Below are 20,859 nucleotides of genomic sequence, written 5' to 3'. Positions count from 1 at the left end.
ACTATCTGTTAATACCATTGTTCGTATACAACACCTTGCAGTTGGATAGCTTGTTTATAATATACTGCTTCATTGTGACATGTGTTGTACATTCATATTTTTCCCCGTGACAATACTGCACACTCATCTTTTGTTGCTCCTAATATTTTACATCACATTATCCATTGTTTGTGCACCACATGCATGACAGCCCATCACCAAGAGTACTGAAACTAAGCGAGCGTGCACAATTTAACTTTCTGCCTGATGCTGTCTAAAACCACCATCTGCCCAACTACAATAGTCTCTTACCCCTGACAATAAGCACATCGTACTAGTCCAGCCTACATGCTACTCTGCCACCATTCTACCTCCTCCCATGAGGACTTCTACCCTCTTGCTGTATCCACGCAATTGATCTTCGTGGTCCACACCACAGTCACCTGGCTACACCATCACTTTAGCCTCAACCAACTCACTTGAGCCAGCAACTCAGATCTGACACACAAATTAGTTTCCTCAGCGCAGCAACCAACATGTCAGACTGAAAAGCAGAAAGGTCACACAATACACATTAATACATTTGGCTATAAGTGCACTTGGACAGCCGCTGCTCACTGCGACTTGGCAATAAAAAAAAATAATAAAAGAAATCTTTCATGGGCACCTCCTAAATGCGTGAACACCTTCACTGAAGCCTGTATTTGGCCAGCAGTCCCTGCAGGTGGTTTTACAAGCATGCGGCAATGCTGCACGTATTCCTCAACAGTCATTTACAGCTGCATTCAGACGTCTGCACGGTTTCTGATCGATTCTTTGGACTCGGTCGGACCTGATACGCGGTCTGATTAATAAAACAGTCCAAAAAGATATGCGAACTTAAGAAATGAACTTACTGTGAGAAACCAGCTTGAAAAACCCTGTTCGTAAGTGACAAATTTAGCTTGTACTTGAGCCGCAGTCATACTTCCTTCACGTAAGTGTTGCCTTTGTCCGCATTACACCTCTCGTCGTTGACACCAAAATGTATAAAGCCATTGTGTACCAATGCGATCACATTCCAATCTCGCATGTTCTTTGCAGGCCACCTCGCAAGAAGTGAACAGCATACCTTTTAACTCCAGCGGCGACAACAGGGTACAAAAAACTCCAAGAGCAATGTGGAATCTACACTGCAGAAATGCAAAAGCCTGAGCGTTGCTGCTGCACACGGTGCATCACGTTTGCTCTTATTATCAAATAAATGCACAGTGATTATCATCACTACTGTCATTATCACTAATTTCAGCATCATTGTCATCACTACTATCATCCTCACGGTAGACAAGGAGAATTATGATGGGCGTTTGACAATCCCGGGCATGGCGCAGTTGGTCAAAGCGCTCGGCTGTGAATCCGAGGGATGGAGTTGATTCCTGGTGAAGCAAGGATATACTATATATATATATATATATATATATATATTTTTTTTATTTTATTTTTTTTATTTTTTTATTTTTATTTATTTATTTTTTTTTTTTTTCAGATGACATCAACAGGGTGATTGAAAGCTAATATCCCTCGTCATACATACGTTATTAGCAAGCAACACATCAGTGCACAGATCCGACACACAGATCCCGCGCACTCTCGTGCACAAGATTTCGCTCCGTTAGCCTAGAAAGGTTTTCGCCTTAAAAACTGCCAAAACTATAAACGTCAATCTTTCGGCTTAAGCCCATTTGAATTCAAGACTCATCTCCCACAGCATCAAGCAGTCAGGTAGCTGTGCCAGTGATGCTTGTGTCTATGTAAGATCGATGAAGGCTTGAGCCATTTGCAGCACTACTGGATCATGAATCCAGCACTTCAGTTTCTTTTGCAGGTATAAATGATGGCTGGAATGAATAACATGTTCTCAATACAGAGCTTCCTTGCTTCTTCAAAAGTCCATTGGCTCCAACGCTGCGCAAGGGGTTGATTCTGTTAGCAAGTATTCTATGAGCCCATCTTACTTACCACACACCTTTAGTGTCACTACTCCATTGCCTTTGCCGAGAAACGACGTAACTCAAGGAGCGTGGATACTCTGACTAGGTGCTCTGTCCCGCTTCCACCGGGGATATGTCGAGAATAAGAGCAACCCACAACAAAGACGAGTGAAGGATAACAGCATAGCGCAAATCTAGAAATGGATATCACAAGCGGCCCTTCTGCTCAATCGTTAACAGCTAACAAAGATTCATTCATGGTGAGGGCGTGCGGTGGCAAGGCAGATCGACATCAAGAGGATGCTTAAAAACAATGTTACGATTCGAGACGCCTGGTGCACCATGGATAAATTCGAGATTTCACAAATGTTGCGTGTACCTGGAATTGGAGTGTCCTGACCAAACAGTTGTAGCTACAATTCTCGAAAACATACTTACAGATGAACACCGAATATCTAATCATACCATGACAGGTGCATGGTAAATGAGTTCTGCCTCCTAGGCTGTTGAGCATTTAGACTTTCATTAAGATCGAAATTGAAAGCAAGCATGTTCAAATGAGCAATTTACACGTGCTCCCTGCCAAGAGTAAATCCTTTCTGTATATACTAGCCCCCACCAGCAGTAATGCACCGCCACCAACAACGCGCTTACCTGAGCGCGCCAAGATGGTGTAGCATCCTCAGGGTAAGCGCTTCACTTCTGACATCCAAAGTCATTGCTCTGCCATTAGCTCACGCAGTGAACAGCTGCATTTAGTCTCTTGCTACAGTAAGCAAGGACTAACGCACTGGCACTCCCCATTACTGCGACTTTTCCCACTTTCAATTTTTACACCTGCAAAAATGTCCGAGAACTGGAGGAATGCGTTGAAGCACAAATATCACTAAAGAAATAAGAAAAATGTAAAGAAAGCAGGACTACACAAATGTACACGCTGCATCTATTACAAATCTCGTATAGAAAAGCATCTCATCATCAGCCTGACTGCGCCCACTGCAGTTCAAAGGCCTATTCCAGACCTCCCCATCAATAAATGCCTCAGATCCCAGCAAACGTGCATAAGAAATCCACCCATGTGAAACATGAGCAACCCGCCACCATACTTTTTTGCGTCTATGCCTGAACAGCACAGATACGTATATCCCAGAGCAAATGCACTCACAGTGCTGTTGGCTGCACGAGGAAAGAGGTCATTCTGCAGGCGCAGCAGCCAGGCACTGTTGCCCGTGGGCCGCCTCACCAACACCTCAGCCCAGCCACAGCACCAGCAGCCACACACATGGCGCAGAACCAGCCCAGCCCGGCCGCCCCCCCTGCATTGCGACCCCTCGCAGTCACCACACTGACCCTGGCCAGAGTGGCCCAACACGGGCGCAAGCAGACCACCAGACAGCATCGAATAAAAGTAAAAAGACTCCAGGTGGGAAAATGCCCTAGACAGTCCTATGGCAAGATTTACTGCCATAAAGTCACAGTAAATGGACAGAGACAGTTGCATTCCATGTCAAGGGATTTCAACAGCATTAACATGGCACCAAACTAACAACACAGTAGTGACATCATGAGACCAGACCAGAGCTCATAACATCTACTCTCGCAGAAGCTAAGCCCATTCACAGGTCGCAAGAAGAAAACGCAGATACTTGCGATGGCAGTGCAGCTAAAGAGAGTATTTCGTAAGCATATTATTACTAGGTGGCAAAATTGAAAAGCATCTTCCTTCAAAGTGTAATCACGTGACTCGTTAGTCAGTGGGCCAAATGTCAATGCTCAGAGACCGTATTCCTAATGCTCGCACTCCGAACATTGGGCGTCAAAAATTGGAATTTTTTTTTCCTCGCATAATCATCGCACCACCAATATAACCATGGTGAGAGTCGTCTGCTAGTAGTAACAAGCGCCATCTTTGGAACGCTACTGAACCTAGCTGGCCTCGTTGTGTGCACACGCTACCAGGGGGCGATAGCGTGCTCAGGTAGATCATCATCACCAGCGTAAGTTATGCTAGTCTTTTTTTTTTTTTTTTTTACCTCCATGATGCTCCTAGTCGTAGCCATTTTGCGAGGTGTCTCCGCGTCTCATTGTGCTTGTTCCTTCGTTCTGTCCGTGTTACTTGCTTTGCTCCGCTGTCTACAGTGTTCTAATCCGCCTTTTGCGGGAGGATGTGGCGCCATCATGCGGGAGCGGGCGAAAAACACATTGGACGGCAGTGTAGCAGACGACGCGAAAGCGCACCATACGAAAAGGCCACGCCAACGCAAGTAGAAAGCGAAAGCTTCCCCCCTTTTTTGGCCTCGGGGCAGAAAGTAGTGACAGTGATTGAAGTATATCATGTTCACGCAGTATGGGGGAATGTACAGCGTTTTCACAATCCACTCATAATGCACGCATATACTATCTTCGTATAGTAAGAGCGTGTAGCGCGGGCCGTGTTCGACGTGACAGAATGAGACGCTCTCAGCGTGCAGGTTTTCGGCAGACAGGAGAGCGCGGAGGCAGAGAGACAGAGAGAGGGATCTCGAAGGGCAAAGCAGCCAGGGGTTTGTTGATGCTGCAGAGCTAGGTGGAATCGTCTCCTGTGACTTCGAGCGGCGCATATGCGCGGGGTGTCTTGAGTTACCGAGCACAGTGCAGTCGCCACGGCGCCGGCATGGTGCAATAGGCGTCGCTTCCTCCTCGCGTCATCTACAATCGTGCAGCTATAGGATTTCATCTACGAAGCTCGGCAGAGAGGCACTTACACACACCCCCTGAAAAGGCCATTGTCCCGGCCGGAATGCACACCTGCAGGAAACGCGCGGAATTTTTTTGGCAACGGATGATTCAGCGCTGTAGCCGGTTTCTGCCCTCAGGAGTCAGAACGGATGTGGTTGCAGTGGTGAAAAGGTTCTCAGTGCACAGCGAATGGTCATGCTGTTGTGAAAGGATCCACAACCTTTCTGCCTCCACCGCGATTTCTGCGGAATCAACGACTTGGTGACATATGTGCATCTCCTACATACCGGATGCGCATCTCGGTCAGGAACCAACCCTGTTCTACGTCCAGAGCGATCCACTCTGCAAGTGAACGAGCATGAACCCTCCAGGAGATTCATTTGTGCCGGGCGGTTTCCTTGCCGTTGCAAACGGTTGGACAAAGACGACGATAGCTTCCTAACGAAGTGCATCTGATTGCGTACACCAAAGGAACAAAATGCAGCAACAAAGGCGAGCCTTTAAGATAAAAAAAAATACTGTGCGTCGGACAAGAGTGTCAAGTGCATCATATGCTCCGAGCGGCAAAAACACATACTACAGGTATGTATGCATCTAAAGGAAATATGCATGATGAAAAGTACCTACTGGAGTTTGCACCCAGCCTGTAACGCACCAGTGATAGCTGCAATGAAGATTTCTTCGGTGCGTGATTGCTTTAGTTGCGCCGGGGCCTGAAGGCGATGTATTTTGTCGTTTCTTTTCTTTACGTGCGAAAGGGCTAGATAGCTTAGATATCACAGGCGGCTGTGTGCGCTAGGCCGTAATATTTAACAAGTTTTATCGTGACTGCCACCTGACTAACAAGAAAAAAAAAAACGGCGTTTTAATGCACTGCCGTTCGCGGGCCTCATGACCAGCTCAACCAATCGGCTCGCGAACAGCAGTGCATCACAACAAACGCCCATTTTTTTTTTTTTTAGTCAGGCGGCAGTCATGATATAATATGCTAAATATTACGGTGTGGCGCACACAGCCACCTGTGATATCTGCGCTACCCGGCCCCTTCACACATAAAGAAAACAAATGACAAAATACATTGCCATCAGACGCGCCGAACAAATGCTCATTGCGGCTATCACTGGTGGGTTACAGGCTTGGTGCGAACTCCGGTAGATACTTTTCATCATGCACATTTCCTTTAGATGCATACATACCTGTAACGAAGTGTTTTTCGCACAGTAGAGCGTACGCAGTCGGTTGCTAAGGTCGGCCATTCACATCTTGACGCTTGGTGGCCCTAATTCAAGCTTCATGTCGTTGTTGGTCGCGGCTCGCCGAAAGAAACCTGAAAAACCGCGTCTTTCATCTCGGCATGCTTAGAGTGTGGCAACTGTACGCGGCAGGTGTGGTTGACATCGTTTTGCCAAGCCTGTGGCGGTCACCGTGCCGCCCGGCACCGCCAGCCCCCGTGCACTGGCGGCGCCGAGAAACGCCGTCGACGCCGTCCAATGTGTTTCCATCGGTCGCCGCTACGACTTCGCGCATGCGCAGAAAACTCGCGCAAAAGGCGGATTGCCGCATAGCGATGGGGCGATACGCAAGTTATACGGCGATTGCAGGGTCGACACGGACTAGGGTCAAGCCTCTGATCAAGAGTACAACTGTATGGTCTGCTGTGAGCATTATACCATGAAACGCGGGGAGTGATGATGAGGCTGCATGCGGTAAATAAAGTGCTTTAGCGATTCGTGCTTTAGGCGACCCTGTACTTTTATAACAAGGGTAAGTTCTGCTTGAAAGTAATGTTTTGGTTATATATATACAATAGCTGGCCTAAGAATCCTGATTCACAGTGATTTAAATTTGCTTTTAGCGCTCCAAAACATTTGCTTGAAAGTTTTCCCCACAAATTATCGCACCCCCCAACTTAACGTCAATTTTCCGCATAAAAAGTGTGAGCATTATGCAAATAAATGGGGTACTCTTAAATAAAGTACCCCATTTGTCATATATTTGCATTGGCTCACTTTCATTTGACTCGCCCTTGTATATACATAATAAATGTTTGAGATAAACACTGGTGTACTGTGTTTAACTAATAAATTCATAACATCACCATAAGGAGTGCATTCACTACAGAACAAGGGCCTCTCTCAATGCTCCTCAAATGTCCCTGTCCTGCCTCAGCTCATGGCTACCGCATCTAAACGGACTTCCTAATCTCATCTCCCTACCACACTTTCTGCAAACCCCCAGTTACATTTTTCTTTGCTTGTAATCTGCTCAGATACCACAGGTTCACCCTTTGCTGCATAAAATGGCCTGCACAGCTCAATTCCCATCTCTTCATTTCTGCAAGAATATTTCCTAGCACTTATTACTCTCACTTGTTCGCTAACATCTGCGCTGCTCTCTTTCTGTCTCTCAATGCTACCCCTACCATTTTTGCTTGCACAACACATTCAAAGGGGGAACAGAATTCACAGCCACCTCTTTGTGAACAAAAAGGGGTGACCAGACTCACCCACGCCGTTCAAGGCTCAGGTCATCCTGGGTGGTTGGCGGGAGACGTGACCCTGATGTGCGCCCCACAGCTTCTGACTGATGCCGTCGTCTCTGCTGCTGCTGCTGTTGCTGTTGCTGTTGTTGTGGAGGCTCCTGGCGCATGCCTACCTCCTCCCTGGCCGCAGGTGCCACTAGCAAGAAAACGAGACAAGGTCACTGCGGAGGCCAGCAGAATGTATATGACAAAATAAACTGCTAAGGCAAGAAGGCAAACTTGAAATTGTGCACAAACCTTTTCTGTCAGAGGCAAATATACCTCCCCGCAGCAGCAGTATAATGCTACCAAATGGTTTTGTTTGGTTTATGGGGTTCAAAATCCCAAAACTACTCAAGCTATGAGAGACGCCGTAGTGGAGGGCTCTGAAAACTTCGACCACTTGGGGTTCTTTAATGTGCACTGACATCACACAGCACATAGGAGCCTTGCTTTTGACCTCCATCGAAAAGCATCAGATACGAGATATGGAAAACCATCGGATACGAGATACGGGAAACCATCGTATACAGGATTCGATCCCGTACCCTTAGAAACAGCAGTTGAACGCCCGAACCATTGCACCACCGCAACGGTTGCTATCAAACAGAGATGATAATATTGACACTTGGGTTTTGATGCTTGAAAGCAACCACTGTTTCGAACAGTATTGAGGGATACCGGTCCTCTTTCTAAAATGTGTCAGCTCATTAAATGCGCAGAAAAAAAACAACACAGGAAACTGGTTTTCCAGCATGTTATATCGTTTCGAGGGCAAAGAAAAACATTTTACAGCTGGCCAGTGTTAAAAAAACAAGATAAAACTGGCTTTACACTTCTCTACCAAACATGTCACTTAAGTAAAAGTACTGCCACCAGCTACACTAAACAACAAACAATAACCACATTCAAGCTTTCATAACCAGGAGAGAGATGAGAGGTGAAATCTGCAAGTTACACCACTGTCAATCTATTGTAAATGATCATCGAACCATCGAACCAATAAATTCTAGGGGCGTGCGAATATTCAAAATTTCGAATGTGAATTGAATATGTCTGTTATTCAATTCATATTAAACAAACTGATATCCGGAATTTTCGAACACTCTGAAAGTACTGAATACAGCAAAAATATTTAAATCCATCGCACTTCACGCTTCACTGTAATGCTTGACCACGTTTACTATGCAGTGAAGTATCCTCTAAACCACGACGGGGCAATTTTTTTGATGAAGGGCCTTTCCTTTTATAAAGAAGGCTGTTTGACAGAAAAACGTTCTCATTTTGGTTTCATCTCAGACACAGGTATTCATCAGATAAAATTATGGCGATGTGAACAGTTTTCGGCAATTTTTTCAGGCTCATTTGATATTTTGAGCATCGAGTTAAGTTGTACATTTTTTTCTGCTCCTTGAAGGCACAATTATTGAATTTATTGCATTCAGCAGTAATATGAGAGCTCCAGATTGTTTCATGCAGGTCCCTCCTGTACAAAAAAAAACAAGAAAAACTGGTATGCAGAATCCTGTATAAAGCTTACACTGAAATTTTTCAGTAGAGTACACAGTTCTGTGCAATTTTATGTTAATGTTTTTTTTTTTTTTTGATAAGGTGCGAATTCAGTAATAAACAAGACGAATGCTATATTTTGACCTCCTTTTTTCCTTTCACCGATCAGATATAGGATATTCGAAGGCATTTTTTTCCTATATTCGTATTCAATTCGTATTCAAAGAATTCAATATCTGAACGCCTACTATTAAGTTATGAAATAAACACGAGCTCTAAGAACAAAAGTTTTCCAATGCCGTAAAGCTTTATGCCTGCTACATAGGCTTAAACTTCGATGCATGCAGTGTAGAGCAAGCACAGAAGAATGCGACGTGAGCCACGTTGAGTGGCAGCACCTGGTTCCTGGCAGAAGAGGGCGCAGCGGTCGCAGAGACCCAGGCGCGCTGGGCGGCCTGCACAGCCGCTGGTGGTGATGGTGACCAGACGGTGTCCAGGCAGCAGCCAGCTCTGGGCCCTGCCTTGCTCCAGCAGGAAAAGAGCTGCACCTGACCGACGTGGCTGCGACCCACAGCTACCAAAGCTGCACTGGGCCACCAGGTCGCCCAGAGTGGCCAGCAGCTCTTCTTGGAGCCGCACCATTGCCGCATCACGCCTCTCTTCCTCCACTGGCTCCAGCTGGGAGCGCAGGGTCTGAAACACAACAGTGAACAAAATTATGTGAAGGCACGAGAGTCGGAGACATTCTAATGGTATGAAAAAAAAAGAAAAATGATCAATAACATTCTCCAAGGCTTCTTTTCTTGCCCATCCTCTTCTGTGAAGTTTCCTACACTGAATCGATAAACTTACGAAACTTAAGAGTACTGCTAAATCGATGTTTCTGGCAAGTAACAAGTTCATGTTCCCAACAAGCATTGTTGCTGTAAGCAGTTCAGTCACCATTGTTCAGGCATATTCAATATGCATAGAAAATGCATTGAACTTAAAGCACCTTAGGAATGGCGTTCGAGGTTGGCTGAAAAATCTATGCATTATGCAGAGTAGAGGCCACAGAGCACTCATGCTAAGTACAGGACCTCAAAAATGGATTGATAATTTACGAGAAATTTTAAAACATTTATGCCTTCAGGCCTCTTGGCAAATGGCAATATAGGGCTTTACTCAAACCCCCGCATGCGACATCATGCAGCCCATGTGACATCAGCAGCAAAGGGCTATCGCCACCACCGTTCGCCAGGCGGGTCCTATGAGCCCACCGACGAGTCACTATCATTGCCATTAAAACTTGACACCGTATACTAAAATAGCATGTCTTAGTAAGACTCAAAGCCCATCTAGGCAGACACCTGCAGAAGTCGTTGCTGAAGCTCAGAATCAATAGCATGACAAAAACGAGAAAGTTTGTAGACCAAGATGAGATGCCTAGGCAGGCAAACATTGAGAAGTGAGGAAGCGAGCGAGTACAAGCGAGCCATCACACTGGAAGTACACTGGGTGACGCATTTGTGGGCAGGGAGTCATTTTTTTCATAGCCCCTGCCAGCGTACGATTCGCGAAGGCAAAGGTAGACGGCCATTTCTAATCACCAATTCCTTTGGTGTTGCACAAGCCAGATCAGAAGTTTTTGCAAGGGAATGATGGGTGGTCTAATATCAGTATTTCAGCTTCACTTAACTCTTTGATAGCCGTTTCTGAGGCCTTTAAAAACATCATGGTGAAATGTGAATTTTGGAGAAGCCTGAAAGCTAACCACAGTTCTAATTATTGCAATGTGGAAGTAAGTGGTAGTAAGTGACGCTTGCCTTCATGATGAACGGTGCGAGATCCTTGCGGAATGCAACACGGCACTTGAGGAACCACAGCGCCACCAAATGGTGGGCCAGGGCCACCACGACGTCATTAAACCTGCATGCAAGACAAGGCAGTGGCTCTTACGGAGCTGGCAAAGGAACTGCAAAATCACACTGAGTAGGTTGCTTTTATTTGCGTCTGCACGCAGTCATTCATTAGCATCCCCCGAGCGCAGCTATACAGATACAAAGCTTTTTATTGGAGGAACATTTGCCCTGTTAGAGAGATTGAAGCCCAGGGATTAAACCAAAGGTCATACTCTGTCTGTGACAGTCATTCTACCAACTAAGTTAATCAATGGAGCAAGTAGATCATAAAGCAAATTCAAACTGATCAACAACTTCAAGTGAGGTTAGTGTTAATCCAATGTATTGTATTTAGAGGAAACCCCAGGGTGAGTAAATTTAATTTGGGAGCTAGCATATTCCCACTTCTGAGTTAATAAATTCGGCACTGCCCTACTATCTGCCATCCTTTTGAGCTCAGTAGAGAGACTACCCAGGAGGCAGCAGCTCTGAGTTCAATTGTTGTACCAAAGCACATTTTTCTTAAAACTGTGAGGCTTCTGAGAGAGCTGTATAGCTTTCCACTGTAGCCATTAGGATGTCCTCAGATGGATGCTAACAAGTAATTAATCCTCTAAACGAACTCTATTTTACATTGAGGAGATCCTTCAATATATACAATGTATGCATACACACACTTATGTATTTCCCTTGCAGTACCCAAGACAACCCACTGTAATACTACTAACACGGCTGGGCTTGCGTACATTTTCAACCAGTGAACTAAAGTACCAGTAGGCTTGCTTGCGAACCTTGGTCAAACCCTATTACGACAACTGGAAATGTTTTGACAGGTGAATCTGCCTGGTATCAATATTTTTTCCACAACCGCAAGTCTCCATGGCAGGTTCAACATATCAGTTGTGCCATCATCACCCAATGGGTTCAGCAGTTCATTATCTAATGATTACTACAGCCAGTGACGCAAACGCAGAGGAAGTGTGGAAGGTGATCAAGTTATGCATCACATGGCTAAGAAGTGCCGCCAAAGAAAGAAAGGGTGTGCTCACTGCGGACGCTGACAGAGGATGGACACCTAAGCCACAGGTATAAAAACGCAACCACAGAAGCCATAAAGCAGTTGCAGTTCAGCAGTGTGACCAGTTCAAGTTAGAATCAGTACACAAAAGCACTCTCATAATGGGTTCATGAAGAAATACCATAACAAGACTGCAGAATGCCAACGAGACCATAGTAACCAATGAGAAAAGCCACGTATAGAACACCCCATGGAATGACCTATCTACCGGAAGGTGGCAATCTTAATATGGCGACAATATGCTGCCAAAAGGTCACAAAAGGCCAATGAAAATTCAGGTCACAACGAGACAGGCCATGTGTTCAACCATTGAAGGCACATGGGCACGAGTGAAAGATTTCGTCAGAATTGATAATATGTGAAAATAACTCTGATAGGGGTTTGTAAAGATTCGAAATTTCGAATATGAATCAAATATGCTTGCTATTGAATTCATATTCATACCCGAAAAACTGATATTTGGAATTTTGTGACTATTTGGAACTTACTGAATACACCGAAAATTTTCGAATTCATCCCAGGTTCACTGCACTGCACGCTTCACCCCGATGCTGGCCGCATTTACTATGCAGTGAAGCATCCTCAAAACACGATAGGGCAATTTCGTGACGAGGGACCTTCCCTGTTATGAAGAGTGCTTTCTGTGAAAAAAAAAAAGTGTCATCCTTACTTGGGTTTCATCTCAAATGCAGGCAACCCTCGTGTAGGTGTTCATCAGATAAAATTATTGTGATGCAAACGGTTTTTGGCAGTTTCTTCAGGCCCATTCGGCAATTCAAGCTTTCAGGTAATTCAAAAATTTTTTCTGGTACCACCCTTGAAGGCTAAATTAATGAGAATTGACTGAGCAGCAATATGAGAGCTCTATGAGCAATATGAGAGTCATGTAGGTCCATCCTGTACAAAAAGATCAAAATCCCATGCAAAATTTATACTAGATTTTTCAGGAGGCTATGCCTCTGTGCAATTCTAGTTTACTTTTATTTGAAAATACCATGTGAATTCTGAAATAAGCAAGACGAATAATGTTAGTAATTTTTTTAATTTTCCATTTTTTCTTTCACTGATCAGATATTTGGTATTTAATTTAAAATTCAATCTGATATGTGAAGACACTTTTTCCCATATTCAATTCGTGTTCAAGAATATTCGCATTCCCCTACTCAAAAGCGCCATCCTACACAAAATGGCAACACAAAAATTGGCAAAGTTCGACATTTAAAAACTACCGTGCAAAATTAACATAAACACAGTTTATTTCAGTCATCCGCCACATCAATCCTTTTGTCCTAATGGTACATGCTCTCACTTTGGATATGTCATATAATTCTACCTGAGAAGGAATACCAAACACACCTAATAGGAAAATTTGAACCTGTAGTTTCAAATGACACCGTTATGCCTTTTGCACGAAATGCTGCTTTAGGTGGCTGACCTTCAGTTAGTTTCAATTTAATCTCTGCAACATCACGACCGGGCAGACTAGGACACAAACGTGGACGACACACCGCCAAGCATGCCAGAAAGAGACCGAAAAGGCAAAAACTGTCGGCCCAATATTGGCACTGTATTAGCAATGACCGATCCAACGTAGGACCAGTGAATTGCCAACACAGTACCAATATTAGGCCGGCGGTTTGTGCCGCCTGGGGAAGGTCTTCCCACCTAGCTGGGTTGGTGTAGGGCAGGGCAATGGCGAACACCCGGCGATACTCGTCAGTTGTAAAGCTGGCATACAGCTGAGGTACGCGGATCAGGCACGCCAGGAACTCGAGCATGGGCAGAGCGGTCACTGTGGTGGGCGAGAGCTGAGCGAGGCGCTGCAGCAGTTCAGGAAGCAGCTTAGCCATGGCCAGCTGCAGCTCCAAGGCGGCCAGGGCCAGAGCCCGCAAGCAAAGCGCCACCACGGGCTTGCACATGAGGCCCGCCTCGAGGACTTGCAGCAGCCAGCGCGGCGATTGCGCGTCCCGCTCGGAACGGTACAGCACCAATGCACTGGCCACTGGGTACAGTAGGGCCTCGCCACCATGGTTGCGCACCTTGTCCAACCACTTTCGGTCTCCTGACGTCTGCAAAAAAAAAAAAAAAGTGCTGTTTCTCCAGTGTTACAAGTGCTAAAATCTGCTTAAAAAGAGAAAAAAAAAGATTTCACAAGCCATATACATTGCTCTTTTTAGCTCTGCCCTCTCATTTCTTGAAAAGTACTAGTTACATGGTACCATTTACAGTAGAACCCTTTTATAGCAGTCACTGGGACCAGCAAAAATCTTTCCTATATCAGGGTCTTTACTATATCAGTTGTTGGTGATGACTTGGTCCTGAAGATGCTGTCTGGTAATTAAATGTCTACTTACTGAATGTGTCTTGTTGTTTAATGAAAAAAACACTCTGAAATACCTTTTATTTCTCTCTTATCACCTCTTTGTGCAAGTTTTTTCAGTTATAAAAATTTTTTACATCTTGTGGAAGTACCTCTTCAGCATGAGGACACTGTGGCTACAAATGCAACCAAGTTTGATTTCATATGAAAACCAAAGCCTTACATGAACACGGTGTTACGTTTTTCAGTTTCTGTCTTTTAAAAGGCAATAAATGATAAATGCACATGGCAGTCAAGTGCTGCAAGACGCACACACTGCACCTCCACTTCTTGCCTCCGCTGCCTCATGCTTCGTGCTGCACAGTGCTGGGAATATTCTCCAGTTTCTTCCCCTTTCCTATTTCTTGCTACACTTTTACTCTCCCTTACTTTCTGAAAGGACTGCGACGCCTATTTTCCATGTTTGTTGACAGCTTTACTTTTTTTTTTCTACAAGCTGCGTGCTTTTTCTCACGGGTCAGAAATGTGGCGCAATGAACACAAACACATGCGAAGAGACACAACACACGCGCACACTACCAACTGTAATATGGACCTGAACAAACACTTCCTCTTCACCACTCCTCTTCTTCTACACCCAAGTACATCTTCTCATCATCCTCTTCTTTGCCAAGGAGATAGTAGCACTTTCTTTCCCGCAGAACATAAACATCGTCCAAGCATGACAGTCACCACTTCTACACTCACATACATCTCCACACACCTCTGCTTTGCCCAGCAGCTAATACCACAATCATCCCAGTGTACCACAACCATCATCCAAGCTGGACCCTTTTTTCCCTCAAGTACATGTACCTCTCATTCTCATGTACTTCGTTGCTTTGTAGACATGTTGGGCAGTGTTTTCATTACATAGGGACTTCACAAGTGATGTGTTTTGGATGAACATGTCTTACTGCACATGTGTGGTGGTTGGTTGTTAGTGTGTGACTATGTGACTATGTGGTGGACTTTGTGACTGTCCAGCTTGGATGATGGTTGTGGTACACTGGGATGATTCTGGTATTAGCTGCTGGGCAAAGCAGAGGTGTGTGGAGATGTACGTGAGTGTAGAATTGGTGATTGTCATGCTCGGACGATGTTTATGTTCTGCGGGGAAGAAAGTGCTACTATCTCCTGCGGGGAAGAAAGTGCTACTATCTCCTTGGCAAAGAAGAGGATGATGAGATGATGTACTTGGGTGTAGAAGAAGAGGAGTGGTGAAGAGGAAGTGTTTGTTCAGATCCATATTACAGTTGGTAGTGTGCGCGTGTGTTGTGTCTCTTCGCATGTGTTTGTGTTTGTTGCACCACATTTCTGGGTATTATGCAGCACCAACTAGCCCCTCAAGCTGTTATTCTCACGGCTCCAAGGCCTCTGTAAAGTAGGCTTCTCCTGAATGCTGCTAAGCCTGGTGGTAAAGCGACTTAAAACGACGGTCAATGTTATTTTTCTGTTTTCAAATACAAAATATCTTTTCCTCGCGATTCTAGGTAGTGCACGGGCGGTGATGTCAAATTGTGGGAGTCGTCGTCGCGACCAGGCGCACTTTACTATAACCGATTTTTACCAAAAATGTCTTTACTATAAAGGGGGGAAAATGTACAGTTGTGTATGGAAGATGAACTGGGACTTCAGTTTCACTTTACTATATCCGAGGTTTTACTATATCCGAGTTTACTATAGCGAGGTTCTACTGTATGTGGTATTTTGGGTGAGCCAGCTTAGTCTAATGTACTGTCTTCATGCTTTTACATTCACTTGCGTGCGACTACAGATGCAACTGAAAGCAAACTCGTTTAACAAGATATGCTACCTTAATATCAGTTAGAAAGACTTAAATGCATAGGAAAATCAGTAGGCTCCTGCAAACTGTTTAGATGATGGCTTAGCAATGCTTCAACAAATTGAAAAAAAAAAAAAATATAGAGAACAGGAGAGAACAGAGAGCGATACTGTTCAAAGGCAATGCAGACGTCTACATAACACCTTGTATTAGATCTTATATAATATCCCAAATTTTGCTGCCGCACTCTGAAGAGAAAAAACCCTTTATGCAATAATGACACCAGAAGAGATTTTGGTTGTGCATTATGAAGGATTACTTCTCAATTACAAAACAATGCGCCAGAAATGCTTCCTGCAACAGGGGAGTCCTTAAAGGAATAGTGTACTAAATTTTAGATAGTCTACTTTTCTACAGCCTTTCTAAGTTGACTAAAACTGCATCGTTTCCTGCACACACGTAACAGAAAGCACTTTTTTAACAGTTTTTCTCTTGAAGCGGTGCACCTGGCGGCTGCACCTGAAACTAATGCTCCACAAAAGCTGTGACATCACATTTTTCCCTGCTTCAACTACACGCCCAGACCGCTTCCCTGCTGGCCCTCGTTTTGGTGCATGCCAGCTGCAGCTCTGTGGGCGCTGCGCGCTATGCTGATGACGCGCTAAGAGTGCCGTCACTTTCTCTAGTCGCTCGAGGCCGGAGCACAAATACAGCCCAAGCCACTGCCGGCTAGCGAATGGGAGAGGGACGCAAAGGTTTCGTCTTACTCAAGGTTGCAACATTAGTGCGGTGCGATAAAGGAACATACCATTCCATACATTTACGAAAGACATTAAGCCCCAAAAAATATGGACCCGTGTGGTGCAGTCATAGCAACAAATCTTCTGAGTCCGCTTTTTTATCGGGAACATTTCATCGACAGCAACTGCAAAGCAAACACCCCTCTACTGCAAATTCTCAACAAAGGACCGACTGATACAACGAACACCTCACACCTGGCGCTCAGCCTTACATATCTCTTTGAAAGTGCAAAGCAAACGGCGATCGCACCTTAGCGAAAAGTGGATCTGAAATACATGGAAATTACCGAAGGCATTCAGGGCTGTTCACCTGACTTGAGCGCAAGATTTTAAAAAAGATGGTGCAGTGCAGCTTGGTGAAGCCAATGAAATATCTTTTGCTGTTATGTACTGCTCGTGAGAGCAAATTTGACATTCTGCGTGTACAGTTAATAACTGAGATGAGCTATTCAAAATGTTTAATATTCAGTTTAGAGTCAAATGCATTCAAGATGTACAATGAGTTAACAAACAACACATCGTTTTTTTCTACCCATGTACTTCCTACAGCAGCACCATCTACCTCCTACATGATCGTCTTTACTGCCCTTTCAGAAAGACCGTGAAATATGAAGAAGTACCACGCAACTACGCTCACGCGCTGCTACAATGCGACATTCCCAGCCACATTTTGAACTAAGAAACATGCACACTAAAAGCTCTCCAGTGAGCGGCCAAAGTTCATTTCAATGGGCTGCACAATGATTTAGGGGGTGAGGGGAAACGAAACACACCTTGTGTTACACGACTTTATATATTCCCAGTCTCAATATCTCAATAATCGACACCCCCACTAACCCACTTTACCAGTCAATTTCTTGCATGTTTTCATGCCGCCTACTCGGAATCCACAGGCGCAATATTGGAACCAATGCCACCACTGTGCGATGGGAGCAGGTAACTGGGAAGCCTGTGACATCAAGCACACCTCCCGGTTACGCGGACAACATTGGGACATGTGTACAAAACCTTGGAAATAATGCAGCCAGTGCAAAAATATGTGAAACAAATTCTGAAGCTTCAGATAATCCCCTCTCCTGATTGCAATTTCAGCGACTTCACAGAAAGTCACTATTTCTCTGCAGTACACCTTTAAGCTCTCGAGATGGCAGGAGGTAGAAAGAAGATGGAGGCAAGTGCTGTAAATGGAGTTTCCAGAGGATTCTTCAGGTGCTGACCCAGCGTAGGGCTATTACTCACGTGGCTGAACAGCCAGCTAGAGAGGCGGCGCAGGGAGAGCTGTCCGCACAGCACCACCGCGCGGTCTCGCAGCAGCCCTGGCAGTCCGCGCAGCAGCGCACTCAGCACCGCCCCATCAGTCTCCTGCGCAAGGCCCTCTCATTGCAGACATCCCGCCAGAAGAAGGCCATTAAGATCCCTTGCACGCCTACATGCAACAGCTCAGCGATCTCGAGTTTCTTCTCGACCTTGGCAAAGAATAGGCACCTAAAGCAACAGCCAACGTCATCTTGAGAAAACCATTACCGGCGCATCTCTAATGAAAAGGAGAAAAAAAAAATCTGCCAAGCACACACCTATGCTGGAAGTTTTACTAAAATGACAATAAATTTTATATTTTACACAGGGCAAGCAGCTCATTTATTCTGAACTGCAGAGCTCCAATCTGAAGGGCCACGCTTAAAATCAAAGCACTTATAGAATTATTACCACCACTTCTCTTTTCAAAAAAGAACAGAGGAAAGCCGTTAGATTCCTGGGATGTTTGAATTCACATTAACGCAGCACAATTTCTTCTTGCGCAGCCTCTGAAATGTGTCATCGCTTTATGTTCCCTAGTGTCAGGCAGCTCTGATTTAGCATGAAGTGAACAAGGCATCGTAAGGATGGACAAGAAGAAAGTTCAATGTTCCAGATTTTGTGCTCGGTATACCAAGGGTGCACCATCTAGTAACTGTCTTTCCGTTCGCCAGACTTCCATACCATGACCCAACGCACAGCGCTTACCTCTCGCAGGCAGCACAGCAAGGCTTCCAGAGGCTCTCGAAAACAAAGCTGCTGTGTAGCTGCTGTGCTTCCCGCACTGCCACATGGACTGCCTTCCCTGCACACATTCAAACCCATCATTGCGAGCGTTTCTAATATACCAGAATGTGTGGCAAGTATGGCATGTCACAAAAATTTGAGGGGTTCAATGCTGCTGAACCGAATGTGGAGTGAAAGCTTTGTCTGTGGGTGACCGAGCGTTACATCGAACACAAACAGCGTTCCGTTGAACGCACCAAAGTTCACCGACGTTCTAGGCAGAATCCATATTCATGCCCTGCACATGTGATGCTGGCAGACGCTTTCCTGGCTCACTCGGTTCTGCAGCTGCGCACACACTGCAGCAGCTCTCTGCAGCTGCGCACGCATGTGCAGTGTGGAAACTACCCTTCTCTCCACACTGGCGCGCATCTGCTGGGATGCCACTACCCTCTGTAGACAGCACAACAGGGGAACACCTTGGAATTGTGCAGCTGGTTGCCATGGTAATGACACATGAGCAGTAATGGCCTCTGCCTGGCTCCGTGAAATGCACTTCTACAAGCCTAGAGTAACTTTTGCTACAAAAAGAACACTGAACACCCCACGCCTGCCAGCACCGCTCCATCTGGCCTGCGGGCCACAGAAGGTTGGTGTAGCTACAGGCGTTGTCAATATGTGCAAGCAGCCAGAACCGTGTTCTCCTTTAAAGTTTTGAATGCTTTATTTCTAATATGGCGAAAATATACGCATCATATGCAATTAACATGATAGCGTGAAAGGCCCCGTTCTGCAGAAAATGAGGCACTGTCAGTGTCGGCTTTGTGAGCGAAAAATCGTAGGCACAACTCTGGCAGGTGGTAGCTGGCAGATGACAAGGTCAAGCACACGTTTTTCTATGTGTTGTGTGGTGTTACGAGACAACATGATATCACAAAGTTGGAAGGAGCTGCAAACTCGGGTTGCTTATATGAGATGTGAAGGGGGATAGGAATCAACCTTCCAGGGCTCTTGGATGCCGAGTCAGGCACACCACTCCTAGGCCACGCAGGTATATTTGTGAGGCTTGGTTAAATTGGGGCTTTATACCTATGATGTGTGGTCACTTATGAAAGGCAGATGGTTAACTTAGTGGCTTAGGACTGCTAGCTAACATGAATGTGTGAGATGCTAGCGGCAGAAATAAAATGATTGATAATTAAGCAAGCATAGGCTCTGCAAGGAGAGCAGTATCACATTAAGCTTAAAGGCAGAGCTTAAGTGTCCTCCATAATTATATTTCTAATACAATTCCCACAATCTCGACCTTTACTTTTTTTTATCCATTGGCACATGTTAGCCGAAGTACCCTGCATACAGGCATTTCTATTTCATCCACATGCATTCTTCCAGTGTTCAGTTGTATTTAAATCTATACCTGCTGCTATAGTTCTCCAACTGCATTGGCAATACCTACGACAGAAAACCTGCACAGCATATTAAATTTGACAAGTGCGGTCCCAAAAAATTTGCACCGAGAACGAGGTACCCAGGTTGTTCCCACCCACCTGAACACACAGGTGAGCTGCCCGCTGAAGGTGACTTGCCCCGTGGCTGGATCACACAGGCCCACCTGGTACAGGGGCCCTGTGCGCAGTGCCACCAGCGTCTGGACCAGGCGCAGACGCACTGGGGCCAGCTCAGGGGGTGGGCCCTCCTTGCACTGCTTGCTCAGGTGCTGTGCAAGCAGCTGCAGAGCTGCCACTGCAGTTGAAGGCTGCCCATCGTGCACGTGCGCCTACAACAGTGAATTTGGGGCCACAATGGTTAACGTTCAATCGGCCGTGCCAGCGACCAAATTTGGGAAGGTGAAACCAAACTTCCACAACACTAAACCCGGGGTTCCAAAACCAAGCTCTGTGAAGCACTTGCAGTTAGAGCGCAATTTTGGTTTCTGTGGGTACGTAAATCCATGGTACAGCCACCATTATTATTTGACTTGGGCAATTTTTATGGGCCGTGTACATCATATGCTTGCTAAGCAGGAAGAGACGTAAGTCAAGACCAGAAGCTAGCGCTCATCCCATATCTTCTTGCTTTTCTTTCGTGTTTTTAGAGCTTTTTCTGCAAAAAGTTCGGTTTATATGGTTTAATGTCCTAAAGCAACTCAGACTATAAGAGATGCCGCAGTGGAGGGCTCCACAAATATCGACCACCTGAGGTTCTTTAACGCGCACTGACATCACACAGCACACTGG

General features: G+C 45.4%; 1 protein-coding gene across 2 annotated transcripts in view; it reads right to left on the bottom strand.

The window, feature by feature from the left end:
- The window catches only part of gig (TSC complex subunit tuberin), a 79,055-nt gene that overhangs the window by 29,803 nt on the left and 28,393 nt on the right, over nt 1-20,859 (bottom strand). For both annotated transcript variants that reach the window (XM_084602139.1, XM_084602140.1), the window contains 8 exons: nt 20,170-20,399; nt 18,605-18,701; nt 17,840-17,962; nt 13,321-13,724; nt 10,503-10,605; nt 9,096-9,390; nt 7,174-7,345; nt 3,115-3,265 (listed from right to left, as the gene is read on the bottom strand). In XM_084602139.1, coding sequence (XP_084458265.1) covers nt 3,115-3,265; nt 7,174-7,345; nt 9,096-9,390; nt 10,503-10,605; nt 13,321-13,724; nt 17,840-17,962; nt 18,605-18,701; nt 20,170-20,399 — 1,575 coding nt within the window. The remainder of the gene's footprint in view (nt 1-3,114; nt 3,266-7,173; nt 7,346-9,095; nt 9,391-10,502; nt 10,606-13,320; nt 13,725-17,839; nt 17,963-18,604; nt 18,702-20,169; nt 20,400-20,859) is intronic.

This window comes from Amblyomma maculatum, chromosome 4, assembly GCF_055883805.1.
Source record: "Amblyomma maculatum isolate TAMU_Amacu chromosome 4, ASM5588380v1, whole genome shotgun sequence".
Classification (NCBI taxonomy): domain Eukaryota; kingdom Metazoa; phylum Arthropoda; class Arachnida; order Ixodida; family Ixodidae; genus Amblyomma; species Amblyomma maculatum.
The sequence above is the reverse complement of the archived record's forward strand: the minus strand, read 5'-3'. Positions and strand labels throughout refer to the sequence as shown.